Here is a 21302-nt window from a genome sequence, read left to right as displayed (position 1 = left end):
CAAAAAAATTTAGCTTAGTAATTTCAAGCATCTTGATTTTTCCCTAAGGCATCACCTTTTCCCAGCGTACAGTTTGGAGGAGTTGATTAGTTGTAGCCAGCAACTCTCATAATACATTCGTATCAAATAATACTTATGTGGGTTAAGGCCATACCCATTTCCTTCAGCTCTTTTATTTCCAAGTTAGGGGTCTCTTTCAGATGTTCTGATGTCAGTCCTAGATAGACACTGACATCAGGATGGAGTTCATATCTCTGCACTTTGGGGCTCTCAGTTGGCTGAGTTCTTTGTGTTCCAAGAAAATCCTATAACAAGAGAAATATCATCAAGGACACATCTATAATCATCTCAATGTCACTGTTTTTTTTTTTTAAGTTTTATTTCTTTAAGTAATCTCTATACTCAATGTGGTGCTCAAACTCACAATCCTGAGATCAAGAACCTCACACTCTTCCAACTGAGCCAGCCAGGCATTCCTTCACTAGTGGTTTTGAAACAGATCTAGGTATCAAATAAACTCCCTCTCCTTCACTAGTGGTTTTGAAACAGATCTAGGTATCAAATAAACTCCCTCAAAAAAAAAAAAACAACAACTCCCCTACCTCCTGTCAGACTATAATCCAAATTAGCTAATTCATTGTTATTACTAGTATTTTTTAAATAATAACAAGAGTTCCCAGTCACTGAATCGCATCATGTGCCGAGCTTCCCCAGCCTCCCTCATCAATTCCCTGCTGCCCTCACCAAGTGAAGCAGCAGTAGTTCCTTTTCTTGGGAGCCCAGAAAAGGTGTGATGAGATCCAAAGCTTCTTACAACTTGATCTCTAGCTTCTTCCTGGTCTCTAATCCCCTACACCGCTGCAATTAGTAAGCAGAAATAAACTAACAGCTTCAGAGCTTACCTTTAAGTCATTCTTCAGAATGTACCGGATATCTTGAAGGTTCATAGTTCGGTCTTTCTGCTTGACCTGGATGCCTGACTTAACGATATCATAGTAAGGTTTTGGAAGCCTGACGTCGGCTTCTAAATATTTTCCCAAGACTATGGCTTCTTTAATAACTGAGCCATCTAAGCCATTCCAGGGTATGTTATCTGTTAAGGAAAAAGCCATAGGAATGAGTAGCATTTAAAAATCATGTTTAAAAAAAAAAAAAAAGAGGAGGGGCACCTAGGTGGCTCAGTTAGTTAAGAGTCTGGCTTCTGTTCAGGTCGTGATCCTGGGGTTCTGGGATCAAGCTCTACATTGGGCTCTCTGCTCAGCGGGGAGCCTACTTCTCCATCTCCATCTGCCTACCATTCTGCCTACTTTGTGTGCTCTCTCTCTCTCACATAAATAAAATCTTAAAAAAAAAAAAAAAAAGAAATCAGGTAAAATTGGGTAATGTTAGTCAAGTCACTCATCCCCTTTAAACATTCATTTCTGGGGTGCTTGGGTGGTTCAGTGGTTGGTTGAGTGTCTACCTTTGGCTCAGGTCATGATCTCAAGGTTCTGTAATGGAGTCCCAATCAGGCTCCCCCGCAAGAAGCCTGCGTCTCCCTCTGCCTATGTCCCTGCTTCTCTTTGTGTGTCTCTCATGAATAAATAAATAAAATCTTTAAAAATAAACATTAATTTATCTTTATAGAAAAAACTACCAATCATAAACAAAACACTGCTTTACCCATTTACCAGAGAAATTCCTGCTACAGAGACAGAAAAAAGTAGTGATGGAATCATGTGCATGTGGGCTCCCTGCTGGCAGGCCTAGACACCACAGGGAATGTTTCATGGCATCAGGATGGGTAGCCCAATGCATTCCTCTCATGGAAGGTGTGGTTTTGCCTCTTAGAAGGCAAACACTGCTAAATAGGAGGGGACTCTCACCCCTTCACTGAATGTGGTTTTACTGTATGTGTGTTCCCCTCTCCTGAAAGATTCTTGTGTCTTCAGATATGTGATCACTTCTTTCACATTAGGGTCTTGCAAGTTTGGAAAAGCTTCCATGTCTTTCACTGAACCCTAGGTGTGTTTGATTTCATAGTTTACTTCTCCAAAGCCAGCCTTTTCCCCTCATTTACAAGTTCTTTTTTTTTTTAATTTTTGAAGATTTTGAGAGTGAGTTTTATAAAATTTGAGATTTTTATTTGAGTGCGCCCACACACACACACAAGCAGATAAGGGGCATCTCATAGAGACCCCTAAGCACTGACAGCAATATTCAGTTTAAAAACTTTGCTTAGGTTAAATGCATTACCACTAATAATAGGTGGGCTTTGCTGAGTCTCAAAGAACAGGTCAAAAGAGAAAGATTTCTGGGAAATCATTTCATATCTTTCATAAGCACAAAGAAGTCTCCTTGAAGAAATTTCTTTTTCCATGTCCTGCATTTTCATAAAACCAACTCCTGGGGGAGCAGAAATCCAATTAGAGACTCTGGTCACAATGAGCTCTTAGATCTACCTGTTAAAATCTCCTGTATGATCATAGAAAAGCTGTAAATGTCTGACTTCGCTGTGGCTGCCTTCTGTAAGATCACCTCTGGGGCAGCCCAGTTGTACAGCTGGATCGGGAGGGGCACTCGAGTCAGGTCCCTGTGTATACGTCCATCCTGGCTACAGAAGGAAACACAAGGTCAGGTTCATATCTTAAAAGATCATCATGAGGGGATCCCTGGGTGGCTCAGTGGTTTAGCGCCTGCCTTTGGCCCAGGGCGTGATCCTGGAGTCCCGGGATCGAGTCCCATGTCAGGTTCCCTGTATGGAGCCTGCTTCTCCCTCTGCCTGTGTCTCTGCCTCTACCTCCCTCTCTCTGTGTATCTCATGAATAAATAAATAAAATCTAAAAAAAAATAAAAAATAAAAGATCATCATGACTGTCATATGGTACATTTGTGAAACATCTGCCTCTAAAGATCGGCAACTCCTTGAGTTTCTAGAAACCCAGCTAGATCCTGAGAGCTAACCTCTCTGCCTGTGTTCTCATCTACCTGAGTGTGCCCTGCCCACCCTCCTACTGCATCTGACTGTTCTCTCTTGTTCATTCACTCAAGTCATGGGTGGCTCTCTTTGAGTTTCTCCAATACATCACCTCTTCAGGTCTTTGTAAAGCAAACTGGCTTCTTCTGCCTGCTATGCTCTACCCAGAGATCCCAATGTGACTGGATGCTTTTTGTAACAAAGGTATTAGCTTAAAAATTACCTCCTCAGAGAGGCTTTCCCTGACCACCCACAGCTCTATTTCACTGGCTTCAGAGCACTTATTTACTGCTTATTATTATTTCACTGGCTTCAGAACACTTATTTACTGCTTATTTTCTTCTCCCCTCTTCTAGAGTCTGCTCCATGAGAAGAGACACCTATTTTTTATAGCATATATATCTAAATTTACACAAGGGCCTCAAAGCCTACTTTTGAATACATGAATATAAGACTCCTTCAAGATCCCCCTCAAGCCCCATCTGCTTTATTAAAGCCTTGTGGTACTCCTCCAACTCCTTGTGATTGCTTCTCTTCTGAACTCTGGCCTCTTGGGAACAAGTCCTCTCAGTTCAGCACTCAAAGGTTCACTGGCTTAAAAAACTCAACTTCCCAACTAGACTCTTTGAGAACGAAGTCAAAGCATCTTAAATGTCTCGAGTTAACAAGAATCCTCAGGGTGAGGTCAGCACTGACTTTTGTCTACAGCTGTCATGAGCATTTAGTGAAAACTTGCGTGTGGTAATGCTCTGAGCTATAACCCACTATACAAGTAACTTATTAATATGAATGTTATGTTAGACATTTGATAAAGACTGAATGCTAGTAATTAATTTTAATTTTTTAAAGATTTATTTTAGAGAGAAAGCACATGCATGGCGGGGAAGGGGGGTGGTGCAGAGGGAAAGGGAGAGAGAATCTCAAGCAGACTCCCTGCTAAGTGTGGAGCCTGACATGGGGTGCGATCTCATGACCATGAGATCATAACTTGGGCTGAAATCATATGTCAGACACTTAACCGACTGAGCCACCCTGGCACACCAATAACTAAGTTTTTAAAAAGCAAGTAACCAGAAATTATTTGCTGATCTGGCAAAACACAGATTTGAGGATGGGATGGTCTTTTCAGACTTTGAGCAAACTTTCCTACATAATACCTCTTCCAGTAGAGTTTTGGGAAGATGGCAATGAGTTCAGGAAGCCATCAAGTTAGAAAAGTCAGTATTGACTTTGTGGTTGTATTGCTGAATAGTTAGGTGTGGTCTGGTATAGTATGAACAGCATAGAGGTATACGAAAATCATATTAGTATCACAGGAAAAGCAATTGAGTGTTTTACCATCAGCGATATACTCTGAGGACCTAGCATGCTTGGCTCTTCACTTTATGGGGTGATTCTTCAAGGGAAACACTCACCTACCTTCTCAGGCCTCTCAGGCTTATCTAAGCCTGGTAAGGGACAGGTCACCTACAACCACCATTTATATCCTTTCTCTTTTACTTCCACTCACCTTCTTCTTTCACAATCCCCCTTCCTTCTCTATTAAAACTAGTTGTGGGAAGCTTCTTTTCTGGCTGTCATTCTGGGGCAGTTATTTTTCTAGGCTTCAGTTCTGACATTATTAAAATTACATTTGGCTACAACTATGTGATACCACTTGCAAAGTCAATTCCAGTTCTAAAGATTCCATTAAGAAGGATTTGAAGAATAAAAAAATGGCTATATCATTTTTATACCACAAGATGGGAGTGTTACCCTTGACAATAACATTCAACAAACAAACTAGCTCAAATAGGGAGTTACCAAAAATAAATGTGGAATTGAAAGTTAGTCTGGATTCTTAGATCTCAGCTCATGTTATCAGTTTCCAAAGAGGGTATGCTAGGGGATCCCAGGGTGGCTCAGTGGTTTAGCATCTGCCTTTGTCCCAGGGCATGATCCTGGAGACCTGGGATCGAACTCTACATCAGGCTCCCTGCATGGAGCCTGCTTCTCCCTCTGCCTGTGTCTCTGCCTCTCTCTCTCTCTCTCTCTCTCTCTCTGTCTTTCATGAATAAATAAAATCCTTTAAAAAAAAAAAAACCATACACAAAGAAGGTATGCTGTTGTGGCTGTAATTGCTTGCTGACTGACATTTCTGCCTGAAGTTCCATTCTGAGGTCAACAAACCCAAAAGAAAACACACACCACCTTACCTTCCTACTCAGTTACCTCCCAGCCCCTCACTTGACCAATCTGTGGATCCCAGTTCCTCAGTGCATCTCACATTTTTCACTTCTATTCTGATTCCTTAGTCACCATCAGGCCCCACACTGTGGCCTCCTGCCTGGGCTTCCTATCTTCAACCTCCAATCCATTCTGCTCCCAGAGCCAGGGAACATTCTCCTACCACTTGGTTCTAGCCACAGCCAGGTAACTTGAGACCATCTTTTCCCCGCTCTGGGCCTGTTTCCTCATCAGTAAAAGATAAGGCTGGGCTGAGCCATCTCCAAAGTTCTTCTTCACTCTAGGATTCATATTTCTCTTGGAGAGCTCAGGGAGAAGAAACGGTCATGCCTCCATGTCAACAACAGATGGCACTCTATACCCAGCAAATACCCTGGACTCTGCCACAGTTTTCCCGAAAAGCCTGCCTGCTTTTTTTTTCCAGGCAAAAATGCCCAAATTCTTTAGTTTCTGCTTTGCACACAGCCCAAGTGGTCAATCCCATTCTGAACCATTTTAAGTTTTCCCATCATCTGGACTCGTCTGTTCACTTAATCGACATTCAAACATCTAGACTCTGTTCCCTCATCTGCTCACATTCAATCGAGCACTTACTATGTGGCAGGTCCTGAGCTGAAAATGAACATGCACGGACCCTGCCCTCTCAGAGGTCACCATCTGGTGGGGCAGACACACTAGGCTGCGGAGGAATGTAATACACAAAGTGCTCAGGGACCAGGGCTTCATTATAGGCTTCACGAGTGTGGTGGGATTGTACCTGAGTTTAAGAGGATAAACAGATGAGTACCAACTATTCTAGGTATGGGGAGCAGCACCCAGAAACAGCTTAGACTGAAAGCAGCTTCAGATGCCAGGTAGGGAGTGGGAAGCAATGAGGCTGGCACTGGAGGTAGGGCCCCACCTTAAAGGCTTCCACACCCTGCCAGGTGTCTGGACTTAGTCTTCTAGGCACTGGGGAGACACTGGAAGGTTCAAACTGGAACTGAGAATGGACCAGATCCCAGGCTGAACAGCTAGCCTAGAGACAGTTGTCTGGCCTCTACCAGTACTCACAGGGAAAACTGCTGCCATCACACCCTAACTGCTCCTCTGCCCCTCTCATCCCCTTCTTCACATGTAGAAGCCAGAGTGACCTTTTTAGCCTACCAATCATCCACAACACCATTTTGCTTATTAAAAAAGAAAAAGAAAGAAAGAAAGAAAGAAAGAAAGAAAGAAAGAAAGAAAGAAAGAAAGAAAAAAAAAAAAAAAAGAGAGAGAGAGAGAGAGAGAAAAAGCCCTTCATTACACCCTGGTGTTCTTAGGATAAGAATAATTCAAACACTTCATGAAGGCCCTTGGAGCCAAATGAGCCAAGCCCCCTGACTCTCCTCTGCAGGAAGAAAGGCTAGGGGCACCCATGGTCTGGGAAGTAAGTCTTTCTGTTTCATTCATTTGAAAACATATGCTGAGTGCCTACCATGTGAAGGCCTGTTCTAGGCATTTGAGATACAGCAGTGGATAAAACAGAAATCCCTGCCGTCACAGAGCTTTTTTTTTTTTTTTAAATTTATGATAGTCACACAGAGAGAGAGAAAGACAGAGGCAGAGACTCAGGCAGAAGGAGAAGCAGGCTCCATGCACCGGGAGCCCGACGTGGGATTCGATCCCAGGTCTCCAGGATCGTGCCCTGGGCCAAAGGCAGGTGCCAAACCGCTGCGCCACCCAGGGATCCCACAGAGCTTTTCACATCATGAGAAAAACCTGTTACAGAGAATGTGAGAAGCAATGACCAGAGAGACTCTGAAACAAAGCCTCAGTAACCGGACAGTAGGTGGGGACAAAGATTTAACCAAGGTAGGCAGGACTGAGCAAGGCTGAAGCTTCACAGCAGAGCAGAACCAACAATGGGCTGAAGGCTGAGAGCTACGGAAGGCAGCAAGAAGTGCAGGTATCCTCTGCCTAGGGACAAGAGATGGCATATGTCCCCCAACTCTCAGAAGGACTTTGACTCCTGCCAAATGGGAAATAAAGCATACCCACCATCCCTTGAATGAAGAGGTTGTTTTTGTCTCTGTCCCCTCACTTCACTGAGCCCCTCAAAGGCAGGGAATGCCCTTAGTGCCCACCTAGCCAAGCACCTGGCCCAGGAGTAGGGCATGTGACCCACTGTGATGCTCATCAGCACCCATCACCTTCTCTCTCCTTCCAGGAGGCACAGCTCTGACACTTCCCAGCCTCCCTGCAGCAAGGAAGGAACCACGAAGCAGAAAGCAATGACACAGCCACTTCAGGCTGCCCCCTAAATACCATTTGCCCCTCTATGCCCTCTCTTCACTGATCAGCAATGCAGAGAACAAAGTGGGAGATTGAGGCCTGGGGACAGCAGAACTACAGATGGGAGGAACTTGGAACACAGTGGGTGCTCCCCCTTCAACATACACACTAGGCTGTAATGTACACATCTCGACTGTGTTAAGCCACTGAAAATTTTGAAGTGGATAGTTAGGGCATTTACACATATTGGCTAATATGGGCCCTTGTTTGTTAAATGTTTATTAAAATGAGAATGTCCTGAACAGAAGTAAGTAACCTGAAGTCTCACTAACCTTGGCAGACAGGGCAAGGCATTTAGGAAACCGCTTTCCCCAATGATGAACAGTTTGGCCCACCGACAAGGAAGAGGCCCACTCAGATCAGGCTCTTTCTCTACAGCACCCACCTTTCCATCATGTACTCCAGGTTGGTTAGCCTTGCTTCCCCCGTGGAGATGATGTGGATGGCGTAGGAGCTGAGGGAGCGGTGGATGAAGCCTCGGGAGTGCAAGTATCTCAGGGCATCAGAGATCTGGAGCAGCAGGTGCACAATCACCTCCATGTGCAGCACGGGGAACTGGGACCGCTGGAATCAAGGGATAAAATGGCCAGGAACAAGAGGGACTGGGCTCTAGATGCTGCAGAATGCTTTGCAGTTTCTAAAGTTTTTTCAATTGATCCTCACAGCTACCTAGAGTCCCCATTTTACAAAAGGGGAACCTAAAGCTCAGGGAAATTAGGTGACTGGCCTAAAGTCCCACTAACCTAGTACCCCCTTCCAATCCCCCTGGCTCCAAAGATTGACTCTTTTCCCTAAACGGAGCTGCTTCACACCACAAAAAAACCAAAATGTTCTCAAAGCCTGGTATTCAGGGTGGGCTCACCACCACCACACCACTACCAACAGAGCCAGTCCTGCATCCCCTCACCTAAGCCTGTATTGCTGGAAAAACCCAGATGCTTAAAGGACAGGCCCACCCCTGCCCCAGTCAGATGACTGATCCTAAGAGGAAAGGAATTCATTCACACTAATGTCCCTAGACGACTAAAGACTCTCCTCAGAGAAAAGGCATTCTTTAAAAAAAAAATTTATTATTGAAGTATGATTGACATACAATGTTGTATTAGTGTCAGATATACAACACAGTAATTCAGTAATTCTATACATTACACAATACCACGGTAAGTGTAGTCATCACCTGTCACCACACTCTATTACAATATTATTTCTTTTTTTTTTTTTTACAATATTATTTCTTTAATATAACTCTTTTTTTTAAGATTTATTTATTCATGATAGACACGGGGAGAGAGAGAGGCAGAGACACAGGCAGAGAGAGAGAGAGGCAGACACCTCTGTGTCTTTCATGAATAAATAAATGAAATCTTTAAAAAAAAAAAGAGAAAAAAAGAAACCTCTCTACTATTTTCTGCAGTGGATGCACCAATTTATATGCTCATCAACAATGCACAAGGGTTCCTTCTCCACAATCTCGCCAACACTTGTTTTTTCTTGTCTTTCTAAGTCTAGCCATTCTGACTGGTGTTTTGATTTGCATTTCCCTGATGATGAGTGATGCTGAACATCTTCTCATGTGTCTGTTTGCCATCTGCAGGTCTTCTTTGGAAAAATGTTTATCTAGGTCCTCTGCCCATTTTAATGGGATTATTTGGCTTTGTGTGTGTGTGTGTGTGTGTGTGTGTGTGTGTGTGGTTGTAGTCAGTTGAATAACTTCTTTATGTATTTTGGATATCATCTTCCATTTAGTCGGATGCCTTTTTGTTTTGTTGATGGTTTTGCTGTCTGTGCAAAAGCTTTTAATTTTGGTGTAGTTCCAATTGTTCACTCTTGCTTTTGCTTCCCTTGCCTGAGGAAACATATTCTTAAATATGTCTTTAAGGTCCATTTCCAAGAGATTACTATGATTTGTTTCAGCAGTTTGATTGTTTGAGGGCTCACATTTAGATCTGTAATCCATTTTATTTTTGTGTATGGTGTAACAAAGTGGTCCAGTTTCATTCTGCTTGTAGCTACCCAGTTTTCCTGAAAAAATTTGATAAAGAGATTGTCTTTTCCCCATTATATGTTCTTGCCTCCTTTGCTGTATGTTACCTAACCACGTAAGTGTGGGTTTATTTCTGGGCTCTCTATCCTGTTCCCCAGAGAAATGGCATTTTAAGGTAATGCCTTCATCAGATGACAGAAGAGGAAAGGGGAAGGGAAAGAGAAATAACACTAATAGGAAGTCCTCAGGCAGGAGGAATGGCTAGCCATTTTGGGGAAGGGCCCTTCCTGGAGGGTCTCTTCTCATTCCTGCCCAGGGTCTTTAGAACAAAGTCATGGAGAAAGAAAAGCAAATGCTTCAGGACCTCTCTAAAGCCACATCTTAGCCCAAAGCACACTTTCTAGGGAGTCTGTGGGCCCTGGAAGATGTTCCCACAAGGAAATTTGCAAAGTGAGAGGGAGTGGTGATACAGGTCTGTATGTAAACAAACCTCTTTCTACAGCAAAGGCCCTGAAAGGCACAAGTGAAAATACAGGTAATTAAAGCCAAGGGCTGTTTGATTACAGTTAGCTAGAAATGCATCTGTGTGTTTCCTGGGTCTGTTGAACTTAGAGGTGTGATGAAGAAACAGGACAACCGGCAATAAAATTACACTAGTTCCAACCAGGTGCGTTATTAGCCTTAAATGGTGCATATATAGTTATAGAAAGTAAAGAATTAGGAGGTTTATCTTCCCCACATACACAGATGGGAACTTCACTGCTGGGGTAGGGAGAAGAGGGCAGTGGGGAGGGCAGCAAGACAAAATACACAGAAACAGCCATTTACCCGTTCATGGAGGACACTGAACAGTGTACCGACAGTGATGCGCTCATACACAAGACGGGTCTTCTCTAGGTCCTGGGATAGGCACACAGCCATCAGCTGCAGCAGGTGGGGGTGCCGGAGCTTGCTACAAAACAAAAGCAGCTTCAAATGAGGAAGAAGGAAGGAAGACGTGAGGAAAAACTGGGTGCTTTCCTTCCTTCTAGGCCCCTTGAACATACTCTAAACAAATACCATTTGTACACAATGTCTTTCTAAGAAAACAGGATAGGTGGGAGAGATAGGAGTATGGGAATCTACGGCCTCTCACTGATCAGACCCTGAGAGCTTAGAGTCATTAGTAACAACAATTACAATGTCACCAAGAGCTACTGATAAAGACATTTTGTATAAGTCATCTACATCCTAACAACCACTTATAAGAAATATATCATTATACTCATTTTCAAGATAAGGAAACCAAGGTCTGGGAGATGTCAGGAACCTGCCCAAGGTCACACACTCTCAGTCTCATGTCAAAGTCCACATTATGTAAATGCATCCTTCCAGCCTCCTTGGATCCCCTTAGGCTGATTTCCCCAGAAGGAAGAGTCTGGCCTCTGACACAACTTTTACAGGGGTTGAGTGGCCTGAGTAGAAACCTGATCCATTCACTCAGCACTCCTAGAGTAAAATTCTGAACTAAGACCCTGTCTCAGCAAGACCTGAAGGACTAACCCTGAAAACCTAAGGTATTAAGGTACACCCATGGGCATGTCCTCACAGAGACTCAGCTCCTCAGTTGTGTGAATCTCATGCACAGCCATGAAGATAGGACTATGCATGGCTGTCCTGATGGGCATAAGGCCAAAAAGGGGGAGGCTTCAGGGAAATGGCTGGACTGGAGGCTGGAACACCAGAAACAAGAGTAATGGGAAGTCAATCAGCTAACAGAATTAAGCCCCTCACCACCACCATTCCCACCACTCAGGCTATCCATTAACTCCCCCCTTCTCTCTCGGTAGCCCTTGGAAGTCAAATGAACCCACTTCAACAGTCAGGAAATGATGAGGCTGAGGGGAGCTTGTCTCCACACCCCAGAGACAGCACTGTTTAGCTCTGAACCTGGGTCTATAAAGAGATCTGGACTATAAGACACCAGGCCACTGGACTTCCTTCTCACCTGCTGTGCTCCTGCTCTGCAATTAACAAATCAGCCAGCCTAAGCCTGCTGCAGTGAGGGTGGGTGGGGAGATTCAGCTCCTTCACTGTGACCCTGCTCCCGTTCCACACCAGGCTACAAGGGCAGGAAAAAGTGTCAGCAGAGGGAATGAGCAGCTCTCCCAGCCAAAGACTAGAGAAGTAACGTTACACAGGATCTACAAAGAGCCCCCAACCCTGCACCCTTAAGTCCTCCCTCTTCTTCTTCCTCCCTTCTCCTTCCTCCTCTTCCTCCCTCTATCCCCATATCCTAAAGCACCCTAGGGAACTGTTTTTTTCCCCCTAGGGAACTTATTATAGGTGGCAAGAAGTCACTGAAGGATTCAAGGGAGGGAGTGACTCGATCAGGTTTGCATTTTAGAAAGGCAACAGCATCAGTAGTGTGGGCAAAGGTAGGGAGGAGTGTCAAGAAAATATAGTCAGAGAATGGGAGGTCGGATAGGAGGCCAGGCTGGGTGAAGGTACTGATGACTTGGACAAAGACCACAAATATGTGGCATAGGCAGGAAACAGGGGGTATATCTGTAGGGGACAGAAGGCCTCAGGAGGCTGGTAGAGGCCTTTTTGAAAGGGTGTTTCTAGGCAGGGAAGAAGCATTCAGGTTCAAGAAGAGTAAGAGACCGTGGCCAGGACAATTCTCAGGACCCTGCAGGGGTCAGGTCCCTGGGGACTGAGAACACCCCAGGCACTTCTGGCATAGCCAAATCCCGTTACTGCCACCCCTGCTGAGAGCTGTAGCTGATACTTGTTCCGGTTTCCACTGAGGCTCCAGTCAATACCCCCTGGACTCTCTCAGAAGCCAGACAGTTAAGTTGCCTCAAACTCTCCAGAAAACAGAGAAGTTAGAACACCATCATGAGTAATTTTTTAGAGGAGTTGTTCTCAATGGGGTGGGGGAGGAGGGGCTAGAATCTGGCAATGTCTGTAGACACTCTGGTTATCACAGTCACAACTGTGGGGGAAGGAGGGGAACAGAGACTCTACTGGAATCTAGTGAGTAGTAACCAGAGATGTTCTTAAAATCCTACAATAACACAGGACAGCCCCCAACAACAAAGGATACCAACCCAAATCAACAATGGTGTCCAGGCTGAGAAACTGATTTAGACATACGTTCTTCAGCGTTTCCCTATGTTTGAAGAGAAAGCCTCCACACATAAGGGAGTCACATGAAGCCCACCCTTCCTGCAAGACTACATCAGACCTCCCACAGGCCAGCTTCTGCTTACTTGGTCATGACCATGTAGGGGCCACTGAAGAAAGAGAAAGTAGGCTCATCATCAGCTTGAATCACTTCCTTTTCTCCGATTACTGGGAGAGATCCTAGATAGGCCAGCTGTGCTCCCCCTGTCAGATAAAACTGAAAGGAGAGCACAGCTTCAAATCAAGGGGAGAAAAGAGGAAAAGTAAAATGCCCCAAGAATCCTGTCAGCAAGCTAAAATAACGATAGCTATACTAACTTGCTGAGCTTGCCTATGCTCTGGACATTTTTCTTTAATTTGTATGATTTTTAATCTGCCTAGAAACCCTGCAAGGTTGTAATACTCTTTCCCTTCCACTAGAGAGGGAACCATCTCATGAAAAGAGGTCAGATGCCTGCCTGAAGTACCAGGCTGGGGCTCAGAGGCCTCTTATGGCACCCACAGAACCCAGACCCACATGTGGCCAGAGCTGACATTCCTGACCACCCCTCCCCCACAAGGCAGCCCCAGCACAACCAACATACTGCAGGCCTGGAGTCTAAACTATCAGCAAGCAGCACCCAGACACCCAGCTACATTCCCAAATGTCTCTCTTTGATGGGCAGAACCAAGAACCCAAAAGATACTATTTTACCTCAAAATGTTTCTCAGTTCAAAATCTCAATTCCTTAAAGGCATTTCAACAAAAATTTATAGAGGGCAAGTCAATCGCAAGTGAGACCCAAGGAAGTGTGGGCGGCCTGGAAGGCTCAGTCAGAGGAGCCTGTGACTCTTCATGTCAGGATCCTGAATTCAAGCCCCTGGATTTAGAGACTACTTAAATAAATACATAAATAAACTTCAAACATACACACACACACACACACACACACACACACACACACACACACGACTCCAGGGGTCAATGTAGCTCTGCTTCTCTTCAAGGAGACAAGTCTGGGACCCTCACGGGGAATTAATTAAAGGATCATTTTCTAAACTCCCCAAACGTAGCCCAAGGTCATTCAAGGAAACCTTCCAGGGCTTTACCCATTTTTCAGTAAGGACAGGAGCACTGAGGGATCTCTGTCTGGCAGAAGTGGTAAAAGAAGAGAACTACTTCTCTGGAGACGACAAGGAAGAATTGGATAAAGTTGGGGGTAGGAGGCCAGAGTCAGGGCCAGGTGGCTCTCCAATTGGCCCTGAAAATGCATGGTGTCAGCAACAACCTCTTACCTTCCCAAAGCCAAAGCTGTAGATATTTTGTGCAGAAATGACTCCAGCTTTAAGCAGTCGGTTAGGAGAGCCATTAGGGTTTCTAGAAATATTTTTAAAAGGGAGAAAAGTAAGAATTAACCACCCATATCCAAAGGAACAATGCTGAGCCAAGCTATGAGAATGTGTAGTTCATTTTGTCTTTACTACTTGACTTCTTATCATAGAACTACAGATGACATAATTGGCAGCCTATGAGAGGGCCCTATGATTTCTACCTCCTGGTAATAATCCTGCCTTTGTGAAACCCCTAACAGGTCACAGGGCAGACTTGTTAGCCCAACTGGACACTGAAGCAATGGAGTGGTTGAATTCCAAGGCTAGATCCACCAGGGCTTCTGTTCTGATAATGCTCTGATTACTTGCTTTGAAGGAGGCCAGCTGCCATGTTGTGAGGACACTCTAGTAGCCCTACAGAGAGGCCTAACACCTTGTTCCAAGATGTGAGTATGCCATCTTGAAACTGGATCCTCCAGTCCCAGTCAAACCTTCAGATGATAAAGCCCCACCTGACATCTTGACTACACCTTCATAAGAAACCCTAAACCAGGTTCATACAGCTAAGCCTTTCCCTGAGTCTTGACCCACAGAAATCGTGTGAGACACAAATGTTTATTGCTATTTGAAACTGCTAAGGTTGGGGGGTGGGGGTTGGGGTGGATTCATTACGCAGCAATAAATAATGAATTCAAATGGGTCAAAGTTGGAAAGAATCAAAACATATCTTATTCAACTTTTATTTTTATAGATGGGACAAATGAAGCCCAGAGACGAGAAACCTTCTGGCCTAGGGTCATAGAGCAGCAGGAGGGACCAGACCCTGATACTGCTCATTCTACCACTGCTTTCCCTACATATCCACCCAAAACACCACCTGCACACTGAGACCCTCATTAACAGCAGGTATCTTGAAAGGAGTGGTTTATATTTCTTTCGGTCCCAGAGGCTGACACAATGCCATGCATACAGGAGGTACTCGGTTAATGCTTTCTGATTGAGTAGTTTAGGCTCAAATTGAAGGACAAAACATTCTGCTACTGCTGGAGCCCTGTTCCCTTCCTTAGCAAATGGCAAAGGAGTGGCAGGTGTCAGCATGTACTCATCCTCACCTCATGTCAGCTCTGTGAGTCTCTGTATTCTCACTTTTCGTGAACAGAGGTAAATTCTTTACTTCTGCTTCTGGAAGAACTTTTAGGCTCTATCTCCTTGGCAACTCAGACCAGGCTGTCCCTTCCTCTCTTTAAGCTTTAAATAGGGGACAGGGATCCCTGGGTGGCGCAGCGGGTTGGCGCCTGCCTTTGGCCCAGGGCGCGATCCTGGAGACCTGGGATCGAATCCCACATCAGGCTCCCGGTGCATGGAGCCTGCTTCTCCCTCTGCCTATGTCTCTGCCTCTCTCTCTCTCTCTCTCTCTCTCTCTCTCTCTCTCTCTGTGACTATCATAAATAAATAAAATAGCAAAAATTAAACAGGGGACAGCAACTGTTTCCTCGGTAAGGGAACAGATTTTGAAGTGGCAGCAATGGCAGGCTTCCCCACTGACTCCACTGATAAGGCTCCCCCTTCCCATCTGGGGCCTTCTGGCTGTGTGAGTGGCTCTTCAGAGGATATGAGCTGTTTCAGCAGCAGAACTAGCGGTTCTCCAGCAGGGACCTGGGCAACAACTGCAATAAGACCAACACTTCTTGCTCTTTTACCTCAATTTCTCAGGCCATGTCTATGTAAGTAAACTTAGCTGGGTGGAAGGAAGAAAATGGACTCCAGCTGTCTACAACCATAAAGCCATCTGTTCTTCTCAATTCAGTGCTTTTATTTTCTTTCCCCCAACCAGGATCTGTGTAAATATGTATCTATGAGGAATCTTATCTGAACATGGCCCCATTCACAGATCTGAGAAGCCAATTCTTATCTCAAGGGTTCATGTGGTTTCTTTCTATTAAAAAAGGGGGATATGTGTACTTCCACTGTACTTTCCTTTTTTTTTTTCCACTGTACTTTCCATTAAGCACTCTGTGGCCCAACCCATAAAAAAATAATGTTTCATCTAACTATAAAATAAATGCTACATCTAGATTAGTAACTGACTTTTTTTTTTTTTTTAAGTTTCTCAACACTTCACTTTGATTTTGCTTGAGGCTGGCCCATGTAGCTCCTCACCTTGAACTCAGCCCTACTGCATAACAAACTGTGAAGGGCTGGCAATAAGTGAGACAGTCACAGGCCCTGCCCTCTTGGCACTGTGGAATTATATAAAATTTCTGGACATGAGCAGCCCTGCTGGCTCAGCGGTTTGGAGCTGCCTTCAGCCCAGGGTGTGATCCTGGAGACCCCGGATTGAGTCCTACATCGGGCTCCCTGCATGGAGCCTGCTTTTTCCTCTGCCTGTGTCTCTGCCTCTGTGTGTGTGTGTGTCTCTCATGAATAAATAAAATTTTTTTTTAAATTTCTGGATGTGAGAGATTCCATTTTGAAGCTCCTTCTTCCTTTCTAACTAATAAACTCCTGAAGTGGGCCAGAAGCAGCAACAGTTTTCCATGTAGTTGCCCATAAAATTCAACAGAACACAAGGCATTCACACCATAAAACTTGGTAGGAACGTTAAGACAGAAAAGTTAACTAATGCCTACCAAGAATAGTTTCATTGAATAGCACCAATGTAATAGAGAGTAACCAAAACAACTCAAGCAGTTAGCACCAGTTAGCAGAGGATTTTTTTCCTCTTTTCTTTTTTATCTAAGTTATATAATTACCTCCTCCTTCTTTCTCATAAAAAAAAGGCTCACTTTCTCCACTTTTCTGCTTGCTACTAGATTCTGTGCTCTCTGAGTTGCAATTCTGAGACCCCAAAAAAGGTTTTGTCTCTTGTTCAATTTTGCCTCCTTTTCTCAGTTGGCAGTGTTTGGTCTTATTAGAAACAGGCAAGAAGGGATCCCTGGGTGGCGCAGCGGTTTGGCGCCTGCCTTTGGCCCAGGGCACGATCCTGGAGACCCGGGATCAAATCCCACATCAGGCTCCCGGTGCATGGAGCCTGTGTCTCTGCCTCTCTCTCTCTCTCTGTGACTATCATAAATAAATAAAAAATTTAAAAAAAAAATTAAAAAAAAAATAAAAATATTAAAAAAAAAAAAGAAACAGGCAAGAACACATATAAATATAATCACTACAAACTGGGGCAAGTCTCTCCAAACTCTGAATGAGGGAGCTCCACACAAGAGGAGCTGCAGGGGGAAGCAAGGAGGTGGCGGAGTTGAGCCCAGCAGGGCCTCCAACATGAGATGAGGGATTTGAAGTTTGTTCTGATAGCTATGGGAAATGCCCTAAAGGGTTTTTAGCAGAGAACGGCACAACTTGATTTCCATTTTTAAATGGTCGTTCTTTTTTTTTTTAATATTTTATTTATTTATTCATGAGAGAGACAGAGAGACAGAGACACAGGCAGAAGCAGGTCCCATGCAGGGAGTCTGATGTGGGACTTGATCCCTGGTCTCCAGGATCAGGCCCTGGGCTGAAGGCAGCGCTAAACCGCTGAGCCACCCGGGCTGCCCTAAAAGGTTGTTCTAAGGGCCCTCAGTTGGTTAAGCATCTGCCTTCCGCTCTGGTCACGAGCTCAGGGTCCTGGGATGGAGCCCTGAGTCTATGGCTCCCTGCTCAGCGAGGAGCCTGCTTTTTCCCCTCCCTCTGCCTGCCATTCTCCCTGCTTGTGTGCACTCTCTTTCTCTCTCTGTCAAATAAATATATAAAATCTTTTAAAAAATAAATAAAAGGTTGCTTTAGATGCTGACTGGCAAGAGTGGCAGCAGCGGGGGTGGCAGTTAGGAGTAACTAGTCTTCAAGGGAATTAACTCATCTTTCCTGAGAAGCTAGTAGTATCCAGCTTATCAGAAGAGAACCAGGACTTGCTCAGGGAAGGACTGGAAGAGGGAGCCTATGAGAGTGTGACAAGTCTATCAACCCTGATTACAGAAAGTAATCACCATCAGCAGAAAGGATTCTCTGCATACAAACCCTAAGTCAATAAAGCCCTAAGAGCTAGGTAGTTGAGCATGAAAAGAAGCCTAAGGCCCACCTCCCACAGCTGTGATGGGTTTGCGGGAGGTGGGGGTTGGGGGGGCTGCCCACCTAGTTAGCAGCAGATCTCTCACACTAGGTTAAAACAGCTTGAGAAAGTTAACTTAAGCATTTGTGTTCTTTTGCAATCCTAGGAATAAAAGAAGATTCTTTCCATGGTTTGGGAGATGAAAAAAAAAAAAAAAAAAAAGCCAGCTAGCTGTTCTGCTGAGAAGGACTTTTCTGCTGGGCTCCTCAGACCTGAAAAGTTCGTTCTTTGTCAACCACAAGGTGGTTACCACTAGAGCCCGGAACTTATTTCTCTTGTGTGTTCCTGTATGCAGGGTGGCCAAAGGTGCTCCTCTGGCCATTTCTGCAGCAGTCACATCCTGTCAGCATTCACCAACTTAGAGTGGGCCAGATGCTGGACAGGACCAATGTGGAGGGAACCTTGGTAGACCACACTGTAGGGCCCATACAAGGAAGGCTGGAGTGACACCAAATATCACATTCTACCCAAGGCAGCACTCACCCCTGTATGAGACCGCCAAACCGGGGTAGGCTGCAGATGAGCCGCTGAGGGGAATCAATCTTCTTCAGGAGGTCATACGAGAAACCCTGTATGATGGCCTGCATGTGTGAGGCACAGCGCTGCATGAACTCCACCATCTGCAACACACGGTAAGAAGTGTTCAGTGCTGGGGTGAACTAAGGGCTATGCTGGCCTCCAGCCCAACTGCAACAGTTTGACACGAATGATCTGAGGAGCCAGGAAGCCCTGACAGGGAAATCTCTGGAAAGGGTAGGGCCCAGGTGATTTTTTACAGGTATGGAATGTTTCTAGGGAGATGATTCGGCAATAATTTCCTCCAACTTCCTGGTTCCTCAGAAAGTTGAAAATAGAGCTACGACCCAACTATTGCACTATTTACCCCAAAGACATAAAGGTAGTGATCCAAAGGGGCACCTCCATCCCAATGTTTATACCCCAAAGACATAAAGGTAGTGATCCAAAGGGGCACCTCCATCCCAATGTTTATAGCAGCAATGTCACAATAGCCAAGCTATGGAAAGAGTCCAGATGTCCATTGACAGATGAATGGATGAAGAAAATGCAGTATACACACACACACACACACACACACACACACACACACACTGGAATACTACTCAGCCATCAAAAATAATGAAATCTTGCCATTTGCAACAATGTAGATGGAACTAGAGGGTATTTTGCTAAGCAAAATAAGTCAATCAGAGAAAGAGTTACCATAAGATTTCACTCATATGTGGAATTTAAGAAACAAAACAGAGAAGGATCATAGGGGAAGGGAGGGAAAAATAAAACAAGACAAAATCAGAGAGGGAGACAATAGGATAACCACAGGATACAAACTGAGGATTGCTAAAAGGGAGGGGGTAGCAGGATGAGGTGACTGGGTAATGGGCATTAAGGAGGGCATGTGATGTAATGAGCACTGAGTATTAGACGCAACTGATGAAACACTAAATTGTACCCCTGAAACTAATAATACACTATATGTTAATTGAATTCAAATAATTTTTTTAAAAGAAAAAAAATTTCCTCCAACTCTTTCCTCCAATGAGGAAATTGAGGCAGAAGGAGCAAAATTACTTGTCCAAGGCCAACAGCTAAAGAGTTGGGGAACCAGAGGGAGGGAACAGAACACTCTGCCCACTTCCCTTTTTCCTACATGTGCCCAGTATTGTGCCTGCATGATATTTGTTATGTTATTTAGAACTCATTCAAACAGGTCACACTGCCAGTGTGCAGCCTCAGCAAGTTATGAAATGTCAATGGGCCTCAGTTTCTGCATCTGTAAAATGAGGACAATAACAGTACCTATATGATAGAGTTGTGAAGATTACATAACATTTAATGAATTTAATTCAGAAAATCTGATGCATAGTAAGTGCTAGTTAATGGTCAAAGTGGCAACTGTTCTCCCTCCTCACTGAATAGATGATCAGAAAGGTTCACCAGACTTGCCTCAAGTTTAATAGCTGGTTAACTTGCTTCAACTCAGGCCTGTGTGTCCAGGGCCAATGTCAAGGCCACTGCAAGCCCTGTGCTGTGCCCAGGATCAGCCCCTACCCCCTGGGCTCCTGACTTTCAGCTCACTGCTCTTGCTTTGGCTGTGGCTACAGAGTGGGCCCACCTTACCGCAGTGCTGCGTTCCTTCCCTGCTGTCAGGGCCCAGGTCTGCGGGTTTCGACCCCTCTCGTCATGCAGTCGAAGGTCACCCCCTGCATCCAGCAGTTTGCTGAGAATCCACTGATTGCCTGAAAATGCTGCTGCATGAACAGGAGTGCTTCCATCAAAGCAGCGGCTGGAGGGGGAGGTGTTAGTATCAGTGTCCATAACACTCTTCCCTTACACAGAGTGGGGTGAGGGGATTCAATGGGTGACATAAGGCTCCCTTTCTACAAAGGCAACCTTTGAGAGGAGGATTATAATACCACTTGTGAGGCTGTGCCAACAGAAGCTTTTTTTTTTTTTTTTTAAGATTTTATCTACTTATTCATGAGAGGCACATAGAGAGAGGGAGAAACAGGCAGAGGGAGAAGCAGGCTCTTCATAGGGAGCCTGACACGGGACTCAGTCCCAGGATGGCAGGTTCACACCCTGAGCCGAAGGCAGACACTCAACTGCTGAGCCACCCAGATGTCCCCCAACAGAAGCTTTTTACACATCCTCTTTTTCCACCTGTACTTCCCACCCTTCAAGATGGTATCATGTTCAATTTATCAATGAGGAAACAAAAGGGCAAAGCTGAGATTCAGAGCCAGGTATGAGTCTAGTTCCAAATCTCTGCTCCTTTTCCCATTGTCCCCTGATACTGGCTGTTTTAAAATAATTTCTTCAGGATCCCTGGGTGGCGCTGCGGTTTGGCGCCTGCCTTTGGCCCAGGGAGCGATCCTGGAGACCCGGGATCGAATCCCACATCAGGCTCCTGGTGCATGGAGCCTGCTTCTCCCTCCGCCTGTGTCTCTGCCTCTCTCTCTCTCTCTGTGACTATCATAAATAAATAAAAATTTTAAAAAAATAATTTCTTCATGTCTGTAGTGTCCTGGGGTCAGGGTGGTGAAGCACAGCCTAACTAGAGACCATCTCTTTCATGTGAGAATATCTTTATCTCCCAAATCCTACAATAGAGACCTGCAAAACCTTGGCATCAGCATCTACAAGTCAGGGGCTCAGAGAGTTAAGCAGCTGCCTTCAGCTCAGGTCATGACCCCAGGGTCCTGAGATGGAGCCCTGAGTCAGGC

General features: G+C 44.9%; 1 protein-coding gene across 1 annotated transcript in view; it reads right to left on the bottom strand.

The window, feature by feature from the left end:
* Positions 1 to 21302, bottom strand: part of TEX14 (testis expressed 14, intercellular bridge forming factor) — a 62249-nt gene that overhangs the window by 36893 nt on the left and 4054 nt on the right. Inside the window, exons 3-12 of the mRNA XM_041726805.1 lie at positions 20197 to 20362; positions 18544 to 18680; positions 13926 to 14007; positions 12737 to 12867; positions 11470 to 11583; positions 10311 to 10434; positions 7884 to 8062; positions 2442 to 2593; positions 903 to 1093; positions 155 to 305 (exon numbers count right to left, since the gene is read on the bottom strand). Coding sequence (XP_041582739.1) covers positions 155 to 305; positions 903 to 1093; positions 2442 to 2593; positions 7884 to 8062; positions 10311 to 10434; positions 11470 to 11583; positions 12737 to 12867; positions 13926 to 14007; positions 18544 to 18680; positions 20197 to 20362 — 1427 coding nt within the window. The remainder of the gene's footprint in view (positions 1 to 154; positions 306 to 902; positions 1094 to 2441; positions 2594 to 7883; positions 8063 to 10310; positions 10435 to 11469; positions 11584 to 12736; positions 12868 to 13925; positions 14008 to 18543; positions 18681 to 20196; positions 20363 to 21302) is intronic.

This window comes from Vulpes lagopus, chromosome 12 (assembly GCF_018345385.1).
Source record: "Vulpes lagopus strain Blue_001 chromosome 12, ASM1834538v1, whole genome shotgun sequence".
NCBI classification, from domain to species: domain Eukaryota; kingdom Metazoa; phylum Chordata; class Mammalia; order Carnivora; family Canidae; genus Vulpes; species Vulpes lagopus.
Note: the sequence above shows the minus strand (reverse complement) of the source record. Positions and strands in the feature narration are given on the sequence as shown.